The 15,094-nt window shown below is 46.9% G+C and overlaps 1 protein-coding gene across 3 annotated transcripts in view; it reads right to left on the reverse strand.

Annotated features, from left to right (window-relative positions):
* LOC144720713 (3-((Z)-2-isocyanoethenyl)-1H-indole synthase-like) overlaps window positions 1-15,094 on the reverse strand; it is a 31,460-nt gene that overhangs the window by 15,046 nt on the left and 1,320 nt on the right. Inside the window, exons 2-4 of one of the 3 annotated variants that reach the window (XM_078597693.1) lie at window positions 11,031-11,282; window positions 9,364-9,607; window positions 881-1,020 (exon numbers count right to left, since the gene is read on the reverse strand). In XM_078597693.1, coding sequence (XP_078453819.1) covers window positions 881-1,020; window positions 9,364-9,607; window positions 11,031-11,183 — 537 coding nt within the window. In that variant the 5' untranslated portion in view covers window positions 11,184-11,282. Of the gene's footprint in view, window positions 1-880; window positions 1,021-9,363; window positions 9,608-11,030; window positions 11,302-15,094 lie in introns of all 3 variants that reach the window. The other 2 variants (XM_078597692.1, XM_078597691.1) reach the window with 2 other exon arrangements.

Here is a 15,094-nt window from a genome sequence, read left to right on the forward strand (position 1 = left end):
GTGATATATGGGAGGCTTGAGCTGATTGAGATATATAGCCGGGTGGGGGCTTTTGTGTGTGGGTGGCATGAGTGTGGGATGTGTGTGTGTTGAGTGTGTGTGCACGGGGTGCAAGTGGCTTATAATGGCAGGGTGTGACATGTGTGTGTGTGGCATGCAGAGGTGTAGAATGGATGTCGTGCGCGTGAGTGCAAGCGATACTCGAGTGGATAATGCACTGTCCCACGAACCCAAGTGACCTTAGTTCGATTCCAGTTCGCAGCCAACAATGGTGATGAGTGTGCTTGTAAACAGCACTTGCTCCAACAGTCTATTAAAGGCGATACTGGGAGATTTTTGTCTTTGCGCAAGCGGTTTGTACCCACTGTCACGCGACGGGGTGTGGCGTGTGTGTGTGTGAGAGAGAGAGCGGCTCATACCGGCAGGCCAATGGAGGGGTGTGTGATGTGTGTGTGTGTGAGCGGGGGGAGGGGTGAGCGGTGTTGTAGGGGTGAGCGCGCTGCACTACGAATCTGGCCACCCGGGTTCGATGCGCGCTCATGGCCAACACCCAGTGACGATTTTCTGAACCGGTCTTAGGCCTCCCCTAGGTCGACTCAGCCTCAAATGAGTACCTGGCGCGATGTGTAAACATCGCCACAAGGGAGACAAAGGCGGATGGGTGTGGTGCTGGCCACCCACCCCCTCGTGTGCCGTGCTGGCCTTCATAGGTGCTCGCTAACAGCACTTGCCCCAGAAGTCTGTTAAGGCTATACGGGGGAACTTTGTCCTTGTTTGCGTGTGTAGGTCCAGCATGGGAGAGGGCAGATCATACCGGCAAACCCATGGCTGGGTGCGGGATGTGTGTGTGTGAGCGTGTATGTGAAAAAGCGGCTCGTACCGGCAGGCCCGTGGCGGGGTGCGGATAAATCAGGGGGTGGATCACCCGGTTTCGCCGGTCGCTCACCATCCAGAGCCTCTCCCAGCGCGCGCGTTTCTCCGGCTCCAGCCGCTCGATCAGATCAGTCAGCGGGGCAAACACTGCGCAGGGATTAGCGACGCACCGTCACACACGTCGCCGCACCGCCACGCACCGCCACGCACCGCCCGGGCAAAAATTAACCGGGGGTCACGGCCCGGTCCGCCGCGGGAGGTCAGAAGTTGTGCGCGCCGGGGAGCAGCCGGTCGAGATTCGCGTCGCGCTGGCGGCATGGAGGCACCGCGCTGTGTTAATGCAGCACAGCTCAATTAAACCACAATCCTTAATACATACGCTGGCGCGAGCCTGCGATGCAGTGCCTCGCTCGAAGGCCACATGCAGATTTGTAAACTCACAGAACAACGAGGTTCCAAGGCAGGTCGGCCGAAGGTGGCAGGAAATGAACTACAACTCAACACATTTGCATTTTATTTGATCAGGCCCACTGAGCTACATAGATCTTTTACAGAAGAGCACTGGCCACAAATATTCGCTCAACGAAGTGGCTTATCACGTGGAAATTTATAGCAGCCAAATACTCTAAAACGCATGTTTTTAAATGTGGAGGGAAAATCAGAGAACCCGGAGAAAAATCTATGCGACCACGAGGAAAGAGACATGGAAACTCCAAATATACAGCAGGCATCAGGGTCAGGATAGAACCCACGACCTCCTGTATACCTGGCGAGTTAGAGAACATCTCACCACCATGGTGCCCAAACGGCTTCACTAACCCATATGTGCGGACCATTGAGTGTTGTTACCTCGTATGCGTGATAGGCTTCCTTGGGGTTAATCCTGTTTTCCGTCTCTAGATGCTAAATTATTTGTTTGAAACGAATTTGTGAAACACTGCAATGAATGCCTTCCCGAAAGGGTCTCGAGACTCAGTGAAACTTTCTGGGTAAATAGGTCAAAAAAGTGATGATGTTCACTACTTGCAAACTTCTGGGTGAAAACAAATGTAGGCATAGCAGCATTACGGGAAGACCCCAATAGCAGACTGCAATCCCAGTCATCACGAAAAATGGTTATAGAAATACGCACATCACGGGGCAACGTTCGCGACGAAGGTGGCGAGCATTGGTTGAACTATGAGTGCCTTACGTGCATGGCAGCCTCACCACAATCGCTGGCCGAAATCAAAATGAAAAGCATGGTCAATTTAAAATCGAGCCGATGAAGATTCACGCGGATGGGGTGGAATGAGCATTAATGAGACGTGACAGCGGACGAAAGTTGACATGGAGAGAGCGCAGTGAAAGCAAAATTAATTGAAAGCAATTTTTTTGGTGACAGGCCTGTCCCTTTTGGCAACAAGGTGGAATTTGTTTTATTTATAATCACTCACAAGACGAAAAGTGCCCTTCGTCGCGAAACTTGGAGAAAGTAATGCCTCCTCGAATTAAATACAAAGTCGCTCACGAATTAAACATTTCAGCATACATGTCGGAGGTAAGATTAAAAACCTAATAGATAGTGAGGGCTAAAATTCTGAAAAAAAATAACAGTACATGTTAATATAAAACAATATATAACACCCCACGTTTGGCTGCTCGGGGTGTGGAGTTGCCATCTCAAGCCGATTCAAGACAACATCGCCTCCTTCTGTCTTCGATTAGTACTGCGGCTTGGAATTACATTCCAAACTTTTCTTCATGACCTTATTATCGTGTGCTGCCACCAGTACCGCCCTGTGTTTATCCAGTATCGGCCACGTGCCCACGCTGATATGGGCCGGTCTGTAGCGCTGGAAAGATCCAACGCAGTGCACAGCTCCTGGAGAAGCCGATAAGACCGAGATATGTCCCACGGTCTGCGTCTCACTCACAGTCACATCTGACTGTGTCGCTGAAGTAGCCCCAATTCCTATGCATGTTGACTTATGACACTGCCGGCTCCCAATTTCAAGCGACTGTGTGAGTGAATGGTGAACGTGAGTAAATGGAGGTGTGAATGAGTCAGTGAGTGGGGAGTGGTAGTAGAGTGGTTAGCACGCTGCGCTACGAACCCGGCAACCCGGGTTCGATTCCTGCTCACAGTCAACACCAGTGAAGATTATCTGAACTGGTACTGGGTCTCCCCTAGGTTGACTCAGCCTCAAATGAGAACCTGGTATGGTGTGTAAACATCGCCACTAGGGAGATAAAGGTGGCCAGGTGTGGTACTGGCCACCCACCCCCTCGTGTGCCGTGCCGGCCTTCATAGGTGTTCGCTAACAGCACTTGCCCCAAGAGTCTGTGAAGGCTATACGGGGGATCTTTGAGTAGGTGAGTGAGTGAGTGAGTAGGTGAGTGAGTAGGTGAGTAGGAGTGACGAGGTGAGCAGGTGAGCAGGTGAGTGGGTGTTGTGAGTAAATGGGTGTATGAATGAATGGGTTAGTGCAGGGGTCGGCAACCTGCGGCTCCGGAGCCGCATGCGGCTCTTTTGAACCTTGACCGCGGCTCCGGGGCGGATGCTAGCGAGGGGAGGAGGCGCACTGTGACACCTGCTCTGGCGTTGCCGCTGCTGACAGGTCGCCGCTCCGCTCCACACTGCCCGCCCGGTGACAGGCAATAACGTTGCCGTTGCTTTGTCACATGTTTGGAAGAAGTAAAAACCTTCCTGGGCAGCAAAGAGCTCACCTTTGCTGAGCTGGAACAGCCAGAGTGGCTGGAAAAATTACATTTTATGGTAGACATGACAGCACATCTAAACACGCTAAATACAACCCTTCAGGGGAAAGGAGGCACAGCCCTGCACATGCTGGAGGAGGTTTTGGCATTCGAGCGCAAGTTGACAGTGTTTGTCAAAGATTTACAGAGAGGTACACTGTCTCACTTTCCCTCTTTGAGAGAGTTCAAACAAAGTCATGATACGATAAATTTGGAATATTTCAAGTCTGCAATCACCACAATGCAAAGTTCGTTTGGGAAACGATTCTGTGAGTTCAGAGAGGAAAAAACGACATTATCCTTCCCTGTCACTCCCCTGGCGATCGATCCATCCCTATTGAATATGACTGCATTTGCAGGTGTAAGTCAACCTGATCTTGAGATGGAACTGGCCGATATAGCCGACAAAGATATATGGGTGTCCAAGTTCAAATGCTTGACCGCTACTCTTGAGGATGTTGCCCGTCAGAAGGCAATTCTGGCTCAGAATCATAAATGGAGTGATATTGAAAACCTTCCCAAACAGGACAAACTTGTATTCGAAACATGGAATGCCATCCCCAACACTTATATAAACATGAAAAAGTATGCATTTGGAGTCCTGTCGATCTTCGGCTCCACATATGTATGTGAGCAGGTCTTCTCCAACATGAACTATATTAAAAACAAACATCGATCACGCCTCACAGATGACAGCTTGCAAGCCTGTGTGAAAATGAAGGTGACGTCTTACAGCCCTGATGTGCAGACACTGTGCACTGAGGTTCAGGAGCAAAAATCCCATTAACCAGGTAATTTAGCTATTAATTTGCAAAAATATATTTTACATTGTTAAGTGAAAAAGTCATTTTTTTATTCAGATTGACAGCTGACTGCACGATCCTGTATATAGCAATAAGGTAAGAAACAATATATGCAGTGTTATATTTGTTTTAATAGTTGCAATGGTTTTGCGGCTCCCAGTTTATTTTTTCCTTCGGAAACGGGTCCAAGTGGCTCTTTATGTCTTAAAGGTTGCAGACCCCTGGGTTAGTGGATGAGTGATTATTTAGATTCTTTGGCTGCTATAAATTTCCAAGTGATAAGCCACTTTGTTGAGCTATCATGTGGCCAGGTCGCTTCTGAAAAATAAGCTCATTTGGTCAGTGGGCTTTACCTGGTAAAATAAACAATAGTTTATTTTTACTTTAATAATGTTTTGTGATTCGTTTACTTTTGCTATACTTTGCACTTCTATGGTGTTTTTGTAATTGCTTGTTGTTGTAACTCTCTGTGAAGAAGAGCTTTATAGCTCATCGGATTCCTCCAGTATAAATATTCCGATTCTGAGTGGGTCTGAGTGTAAAAATGGGTGAGTGAGTGTGTATGTGTGGTATTGAGTGTGCGAGTTGATGAGTGAGTAGGTGCGTTGTTAGGCTAGCCCCATTTCTGCATGTCGACTTGTGAGCAGCTGACTCCCGTTTAAAGGTGAAGAACACAATATCTCCATGCACTGATTTGGTGAATATGGAATTAATTCAAAGTTGTTTTTTGCCTTGGGCCAAGTAATGATCTGGCAAATTAAACTGTCACGTGTAGCAGCGATTTACCCGCAAATTATTGTGTCAGCTCAATGGTAAGGTTGAAGAACAAATCTAACAAAAACTTTCGCCATTAGATACTAATTTGGGTTCTGAGAATTGTGAGCATTATTCTTCGACTTACCAGCAAGCTGAAGCTATAATAATTGGTGCTTTAAACGCTTGTACACGTGACAATTTAATTTGTTTTGTGATGTCGAGTGGAGGGTCTTAACGACACAAATTTGGGCAGATCATTACGTGGCCTAACCCAACAATCAATATGAATCCATACTGAGAACCTCTTCAAGCTGTGCGGGACGTAGGGGTTATTTGACCGTACCTGACCATAATGGTCAGTGTGGGTTGGTGAAGGCTGCGGCGCATGTGACAGCAAAGAAGAACAGTACAACAAAGAAGAACAGTACAACAAAGAAGAACAGTACAACAAAGCATTTAGCTGCACTGCTCTTTGCTACGGTATCCTGCGGTCCTGCAGCCTATAACAACATCCTGTGCATGGTGGCTACCCATCCACAAGCGCTATCAGAATATTTATTTATACCGGAGGAATCTGATGAGCTATAAAACTATTTTTCACAGATGTCCAATAGTGCAGACTCGAGTCTGCTCAACACACGGAAGCTTACATTTAATACAGGGAGGCCCAAAAGTGAGGATACACAGGGTTATTAAATTTATTTTACCACTGGCATTAAACTATTTTAATTGTTTATTCTTAAAGTTAATATTTGATCTATTATCGTTATCAATATCTATTTTTCACCTTCCTGTGGTGTCACCTAAAGATCCATCGTTTACAAGACTCAACCAAAAACCCTGAATAAATTGAGACAAAAAATTGTTTTTATTCACGTTCAAATATTACAACCTGTGATCTTAAAATCCCAAAATTAATTAAAAAAAATATTTCACGGATGCATTAATGTTAATGGAAGTCAGTTTGAACAGTTGCTAAAAGAAATAAAATAACCCTACATGATTTGTTAAAAGCATCCTTCCGATATTAGAAAGCCGCTGGAGCTATGCACTTTTAAATCTAGATTGAAAACTAATTTCTTTCGAAAGTATGTTTGTGCTTAGTTTGTTGTCTTTCCCTCGCACATCCAATTAGCATGATTGACCACGTACGGTGCGAAAGCAGTGAAACATACGTACATAAAATAAACATAATAACCCGATGTGTCCTGATTTGTGAGCCACCCTGTACAATCTACCTATCTGGCCTCGTGATGCATGTGCTGTGAAAGAGGGCCATTCTCCAACACATCGCCTCGGACGTACTTGTCCTCTGTAAGGCAGTGTCACTGACGAGTGCGGTTAGCTTTTAAAAGCCCTCATGAGCTCCCTCCTGGGCCTTAAACGCCAAGGTATTACCAGGCACCAACTCACTCTTCTCCAATTATTCAACATTTCGGTTAGAAAGACCATCCTGAGCTCCTGCAAAAATCATGGGGACATATCATTCACCCTCTGGCATAACTCCCTATTCGCCCTAGCAGCTTTAGAACACCTGAGTCTGAAACTGATGAATGGGGAAGGGGAGTTCATCCAGATCTGGGCCCCCCTTGTGAATGCCACTCCTGAGACCCTGAGTGTACTTGATTGAACTCCGCCCACCTCTTTCCCCCTTCCTTCCTCGAAGAGAAGGGATCTGACACACCACGTACCACATAACGCTACGGTCGTACACGTCTGCGTTGGTTGTCTGTCCGAGCCGCCTATCCCGCTATGCACTGCTCACCTGTTGCGGAAGTTGTACACCCCCCCCCCCCCCCCAATAGTTGGCTCAATAAAAATAATATAGAAAAAAAACCCTCATGAGCATATATCCCAGCACCCTTGTGATGGCTCGCCATGCATGGGCGCTATAAAAATCGTTGTTTTATTATCAAGTATACATTTGTACAAAGATACAGGCACACACGTACACGTGTGCATCTGGTTGACACGATTAGTTGGTCCATGGGGAGGTGAAGGTTGGCTGGGCATCACGGTCCGCAGCTTATTTTCTTCACTTTCAGTCATGGCGCATCTGACATGGAGCAGGCGGAACGTTTGCTGGGAGGCATCAAGATCTCACATCAACTCCATTGACTGCCACGGGACAGAGATCCTCCCGGGAGGGCCGGGTCATCCAGATCCTATACCTCGTGAAAGAGATAATCAATCACAAACCAGCTCTCGCTTGCCTACGTAGGTGATGAGGTGTGTGGGAAGTAATTTGATTTTGTGGGTGTCGGCGGGGGGCTAACAACCGTGAGGAACCTACATTGAGTGGCCAAGGGAGCCCATGAAATGATATGGAGGGAACACAGCATATGGCTGGCTCCCAATGCACAAAAGATGCTCCAATTATGCCACACATATTCTTACATTCATGCCGTTATTATCATTATAAATCATCATCAATCATGACCATCAGCATCAGTCAGGCTCGATGCACCGCTTGATGAAGGCCTTCCCAATCCATGATCATCTCTCATGGTCCTTTGATGCAACAATGCCATTAGCTGTTTGTGTTTGTTTTTTGTGTTTCGGTTTTTGTCCTTCTCCACACCTCCGATTAGCACGGTTGGCTACGTATGGTACAAAAGAAGTTCAACATACACTTACAAACAGCCTATGCACGCAATGTGATTTAATTTGCTCTATCTCCGCGGTGGACACCCTGTTGGGGGTATTCTCCCTCTCTTGTTGGCACTGCCACCAGCGTCATCCACCGCTCATCACCCGCTTCGAGCCACGTGGCCCGCCAAAGCTTGCTTACCTTTTTTCCAAGTCACTATGATCAGTTTAACACGTAGGCTTTCGCGACCAATATAATCGGCAATAAAGTTTTTTCTTGGGTCAGATCACGTGAAGATAAATGTGTCATTAACCCACCACCACCCGACACAGCCAATGAGTAAGTTTTGTCACGTAAACAAAATGTGCTAATTAGATACTACTTTAGCCCACCGGTGTGTTGGAGAGTAAATCCACAATATTTATAATTTGAGTTAACAACGTTGTTAATTATATCCAGCTTCATTTGGCGATTTTGCCACAATTTTGGTAACATCGCCGGGGTGGTGGTGGGTTCAGGACACATATATATTTACATGATCTCACCGAAAAACACCTTCATTATGAGTCACTATGATGTTCTCTACTCCATGTGCTTCCTCTTCCTGCATCTCAGTGTAATTCCAAGAATGCACCTCTCCAAGCTACGAGATAGCTCAGGGGTCAGAGCACTGAGCTGGTACCACTGACACCCTGGGTTCAAATCCGGGGAGACGTCCCTCAATTAAGCAAGTGTGGTGTGTTAATGATGTCAGCCCCGTCACTGATGACTGCACGAAAAACCCATCACGTTAAATTCGTTTTTGTTAAAATAATTTGGCTAAATTATTCTGGACTTCAAATGTTTGGTCTGACTGACATTCAATGAACATTCTCTGCCGGGCATATCACAAGCGTGACCCAAGTGTGTTTAAATAGGGCGAATTAAGTGAGTTCAGAAGTAGCCATTTGATGTCATGTTTTCATTCCGACAAGAGGAATATTGACGTGAAACTTAATTACGGATCGCCATGGTGACCATTCATGATCCTATTAACGCTTGCTTTTTATCACCAATTTTTGAGCAATCATTTTGTAGGGGATCTGCGAGCCATCCTCACGCACTCGCACCACGCGGACATGAAATCTCCGCACTCAGCAGAGCACACACCAATCACACGCACGGGAATACACTAGACGGGGGTCAAGGGTTAAAGGGCACTGACGGCACGCGTGCGAGACGGAGATGTGGATTGGGAACGAGGGCGGAGATGGAGGATTTAAAAGGGGCTGTTAAACGCGTGTTCGAGGTTGTTTTAAGATGTGCTCAAGTTGATCAACTTGGCTAGTTTCGCTTAGGTAAGTGATTAGTGTCCATTTGTGATGGACTGGACTCATAAGAGTGCTCGATAAGAAATACTCAGACTTACTTACTTATGCAAACATGTTCTTCATCTATGAACATCTTTACAAGAGCTATCACCTCCCCCCCCCCCCCCACATCTACAAATGAGACGGTGAAAAAAACCAGACGGACAACTAACGCATCCACGCTTTTAACCGTAGTTCGAAAGGGCAAAAAGAAACGAAAGTGGCACTGCCGACCGAGCATCGTCTACCTCACCTGTGGCCCCACGCTTGGGCACCCGCACAATGTGGTAGATGGAGTAGGCGAAGGGTGCGGGCATGAAGCTGCCGTCAATGTGCCAGCCCGTGCGTCCCACGCCCGTGCAGCCTTCAGCGGGGTCGTTGGAGACCCGGAAGACGTCCGGGTGCGGCGACTTGGGGTGATTGTAGAAGGTGGACTCCGGCTCGCCGAACCAGCGGGTGATGTCCACCTGCTTCTGTCCAGAGATGATGCCCTGGTCCTATGTTTAAACGGCAAAAACAGCAAATAGCGCAGGGGGTAAACGTGAGCGTGGTAACAACCAAGAGTTGAGTCTCACTGAGTCTTAAGACTCAGTTAGTCTTAAGACTCAGTGAGGCTCAACTGCTGCATTGGACTGTTTGGCCAATTCAGTTTTAAGGATTGTTTTGCTTAGTGTAGTAGGAGGAAACGAAAGTGCCCTGAGAAAACCCACGAACGCGATTGGAAAAACACTCTGACACGGCTTTGTAAACTAATCAAATGTACTGCCACTTCTTAGCCACACCAAAATCTTGTGAGTTTGGGAATTTCACAAATTTACATGATCCACCCACCCCTGCCTCAAAGTTACTGGATTACAGGCAAATGCCAACATCTCCGGTGAAGAATGTTAAATGCATCAGCCGCTGAAGATGTGTTAAAAATACAAAACGCATGACCTCATGATAATCAATGACATACATTACTTACAATAATGTGCTTTTTTAAGCTTTTTTCCCCTCCCAATTGTATTATAAATGTCACATCAGCATAAAGACATGAGGAAAAAAACTTTTTTGAACATTTTCAGCAAGTGGTCTATCAGATTGGCACCAGGAAGGGGACAAAACGGCATTAACTTCTTATTTCCCTTCAATAGGACTTAATAGACCTGCCAAAACTGTTCATTACACAACATTCAAGCAAACATATTTTACTTATCAGTGTTGCAAAATGCAGAATTAAATTATTCACCAAATGTAATTATGTTTCTTTTGTGCAGTCAACGCAGTCCGAGCCAAGACCCTCAACCCATGAAATTATAACTGTTGCATCGTAATTGGTTAGTTTGGACTCATGTTCTCAGCAGTTTCTGGTTCAGTGCTGACACATTAACCCCCCCCCCACCCCGACCTCTCGTGCCACACTTTGAGTTTATCTTTGTAATCGTATTTTGTCTTGTTCTCTTTGAATGCTCACAAACTGCTCAAAGTGATGGCGAGACAAAGCCGACATCAGGTTATCTTGTTTCAAAGTACAAAGTTGCAGGCGGTTTAATTGACGCATTCGAATGCATTGGCAATGCCTTCATCAGAACTCCCTTCAACAGATGGAATATTAAATATAAGCAGCTCGCTCCTCAGGAGAACTGGCTTGGGTGAAAGCCCAGGATTGGTGCATAATACATCTATTTGCAAGTATGCATCCCAACTGGCAATTAACCACCTGCACACTGCACATAAACTGCAAATATCACAACGGCGTTTAAAGCACAATCTTTGTTTTACTTAACCATAAGAATTTAGAAGCGGTGCCGAGCATTACGCTGGGAGGGGCTCAGCCCCGTCTCTAGCCCCACCAACACCACAGGGCTGGAGCAACCACTATTGTAGGCTCTTCGTGAACTTTTAATTCCATGTCTGCTGCGATGATGAGCAACTCACCTTGAAGATGAGCAGGCGATGTTTGGTGACGTCGCTCTTAATCTGCTCCATCACGTGACGGGGCACGTCGCCGTGCGCCAAGTCTATGCCGCGCACGATCATGCCAAGCCTGTGTGGCACCAAGGTGTAGCCGGAAGACACGCATCCTGCCATCACGACTGCACGCTGCAACACTCGAAGTTGCCCCCCTTGACAGCCGCTGTCTTTGCTTTTGGCTTGCCGCTTTGTATCTGTCAGTTGTTCGGCGGTTTCCTACAAACAGCAGTCACACCTGTAGATCAGAGGAGTGTCGGTCAGATGTTGTGTGTCTTTGTTGAGCGACCGTGCAAACTCGACCCTAATTGGGTTCTTTGTTTTAATGTGTCAAGTTTGAAAGTTAAATTATGCAAAAAAGGTACCTTTACTTCTTCCGTGCCACCAGACAAAAAGGCCCAGCCACCTTTTGTACTACCCATATTGAGCTGTAAGTATTCTCTGTTCTAAAATGTGCTGCAGTAATTTTCTAAATTGGCTAAATAGGCCGCATTTGATCACACTAACAGGCAATTATGCTGGTTTTTTTACATTGCTTTATATTCTGAAATGTTCCCACACCCAAATGTTCCCGATTTTGACGGGACTTATGACCACTCAGCCGTGGTTGTGCAATAATTATTACCTTTATAAAGGGCCATGTTAATTAGCTTAACCACTTGCGCAGGCCACATATTGACTTTTCAATCAGCAATCATGCCTTCCCAGCACGATCTGCAATATATTATTCCAGGCAGCTCTTTTAATTTGTCCTGAGCCATGTAGCTGCATTGATAAGTCTTCTTAAAAATAGAATTGCAGAAATGTGTTTAATTGGCTGCAGATACCCGGTCTATACATGGATTATCCAATTAATACCGCCGTCACGTCGTCCCTGCAATACGATCCTCAACCCTGACAACTGGAGACAACTGACCTGGGGTTCTCGCCCGAGCGTGTGAGCTCACAGTTGAGGCTGTGAAGGTTACTTAAAAGGCAGGCAGGTGTGCAGATATTTTGCAGTGGGGGTCATATTAGGGGCAGCTGGCTGGGTGGATAAGAGAGGATGTTTGGGCAAATGTCTGGCTGGCGAGTTGGATATGAGCAGGTTGGCAATACATGTTGACTGGGTGCCTGAATGGATGGGAAGATAAATGGATAAGGTGGAGGATGTCTGTTTAGGCACATGGCTACTTGGGTAATTGGCTGAGAATGTGAATGTAATGAGGTGTGTCAAAAAAAACGGAGTGGCTGGTTGTTGCAGGTTGTGGGCTGGTTGGGTAAATGTTTGAATGAATAAATGTCTGCCTCTTTGAATAAAAGTTTTATATAAATGTTAGCCGCGTGGCTGGGTGGGTAAATGGCTTGTTTGTTGGAAGGTTGTCTGAAATGTTGGCATGGCAGCCTTGCGAAATGCCGAGAGAGAGAGAGCACGGATGGAAGGGTGCGATTGTGTCCGTGTGGGTGGCAAGGCTGGGCTGGCTGGCTGGCGTGATGCGTGGGTAGTTGGCTGGCTCGTAGGGAATTTGAGGCCAAGAGAGATGCGAGGTCACCCGAGGACAAATCGCCAAGTCTCTAACGCCCACACCCCGGGGTGACACTTCCACGACGTATCGCACTGCTGGGACTCAACGAGAAAAGGGAAGTGGACGATGTCGTGAGCCTCTGCAGGCAGGGAGGTTCACGAAGTCTCCAACAGCAGGAGCCAACAAAGACGGAGATGCCCCCGTGTAGCCTTAACAGACTGTAGGGCAGGGGTCGGGAACCTTCTTGACTGGGAGAGCCATAAAAGCCAAATATTTCTAAATATATTGCATTGAGAGCCATATAGTATTTTTAACGTCTAATAAATTAAATGTGTCTTACTTTAAAAGCGACTTCTGGTGCTGCATGGTTTTGCTGATGGCCTTGTAGTCTGGTTCATACGTGGTGAGGTTGAGCGTCGTGAAATTTATCTTCAAAACTAATTTCTGTTTACTTTAAAATGACACGGTATCATTAAGCAATATCACAAGTATTTTAAAATCAGTTCCAAAACGGATTTTTTTATTTTTTATTTTTATTTTTTTCAACTCAAAATTGTCACTGGAAGAGCCATTTATGGCTCGCGAGCCATAGGTTCCCGAGCGCTGCTGTAGGGGCAAGCGCTATTAGTGAGCACCTGTGAAGGCCGGTACGGCACACGAGGGGGTGGGTGGCCAGCAACCACGCCCGACCGCCTTTGTCTCCCCAGTGGCGATGTTTACTACACACAGCACCGAGTAATAATTTGAGGCTGAGTCGACCCAGGGGAGGCCCAGGATTGGTTCAGATAATCGTGACTGGGTGTTGGACCCGGGTGGCCAGGTTCGTACACCACCGCTCCCCACCACAAACACCAACACAACAATCATTATCTATAAACTGTGCCACAGCTGCAGACCTCATCTGTCAATAGGACGCTGTTAAAAACAAACACAACACGGACCAATCAATAAGAAATGCTCCTCCTATCTGTATGCCTTATCATTAGGATCAAAAAGCGAATGCAACTTAGTGGGGGCAATTGACGCTGGGCCTCACAGAATGCGGATTTATCGCGAATAGAAGCCGCTGTCAGCTATGGCTGCAGGTTTTGGTGGTACATGCTGTTTATGTGGTTTATTGTGAAATTTCGGTCACATTTCCTATGATCACTGTTACATTGCTGATGGCTTTATTTTGGTTTACTGTATCGCGAATAGAAGCCGCTGTCAGCTATGGCTGCAGGTTTTGGTGGTACATGCTGTTTATGTGGTTTATTGTGAAATTTCGGTCCCATTTCCTATGATCACTGTTATATTGCTGATGGTTGTATTTTGGTGATTTAAAAAAGTTTTTTTGGTTTGGCCATGTTAGTTTGTTGTAGTACGGAGTTAGAATGATGGCTTTAATCTACGTTGTCTTGTGGTTGTTGCGGTTGTTGTTTGATTTTCATCCCACTGGGATTTTTGCACACAGCGTTGGTGTACGGAGCTTTTTTTCTGGAAAACTTTGCAGTTTTTTCCTGGATTTTTTTGTTTGTGCAAAGTCACTTTAAGATGTTTCTTGTTCATGTTTTAGTTTTTTGTTTGTTGCGGTTGCACCAGATTCAAGAGCCGAATGGCTCACAGGGCTATACCAAACAAATAAAACTGAAAGCTGTATACTTTGCCCAGTCTTACACACGGCGCACAAGGAAACTTCTTCACCACAGCACCCGACGACGATTATGTCTCTACACACTCTGCGTGGCATCTTAAACTCTGCGCAGAGACGGTGTTCAGGGTTCCAACGCGGCCACTCACAATGCCACCAGGTACTGGACGTCTTGTTGGGGGGTTGGGAAAGATTTACAGCTCATCGCATTCCTCCACTATAAAGTAAATATTCCCGATTTTATGTAGTGTACACAGCGCAATGTACTGTACCGCGTACAGCAGTCCACGCACTGTACGCGGTGTGTACACTGTACAGCGTGCGCCGTACAGTGCACATGCTGCATACAGTGTGTGCACTGTACGCTATGTACACTGTACAGCGCGCACCGTACAGTGCACGTGTGTACAGTGGCTGCACCCGCTTGACAGTGACAGTGGGAGCAGCAGCAGAGAGAGGGCAGCAAGCAGTGACACCAGCAGCACAGAGGGCAGCAAGCAGAGACACCAGCAGCAGAGAGAGAGGGCAGCAGCAGAGACACCAGCAGCAGCACAGAGGGCAGCAAACAGAGACACCAGCAGCAGAGAGAGAGGGCAGCAGCAGAGACACCAGCAGCAGCACAGAGGGCAGCAAACAGAGACACCAGCAGCAGAGAGAGAGGGCAGCAGCAGAGACACCAGCAGCAGCACAGAGGGCAGCAAACAGAGACACCAGCAGCAGAGAGAGAGGGCAGCAGCAGAGACACCAGCAGCAGCAGAGAGGGCAGCAAGCAGAGACACCAGCAGCACAGAGGGCAGCAAGCAGAGACACCAGCAGCAGAGAGAGAGGGCAGCAGCAGAGACACCAGCAGCACAGAGGGCAGCAAGCAGAGACACCAGCAGAGAGAGAGGACAGCA

The sequence above is a fragment of the Lampetra planeri genome, chromosome 9, assembly GCF_965212315.1.
Source record: "Lampetra planeri chromosome 9, kcLamPlan1.2.h2, whole genome shotgun sequence".
NCBI lineage: Eukaryota > Metazoa > Chordata > Hyperoartia > Petromyzontiformes > Petromyzontidae > Lampetra > Lampetra planeri.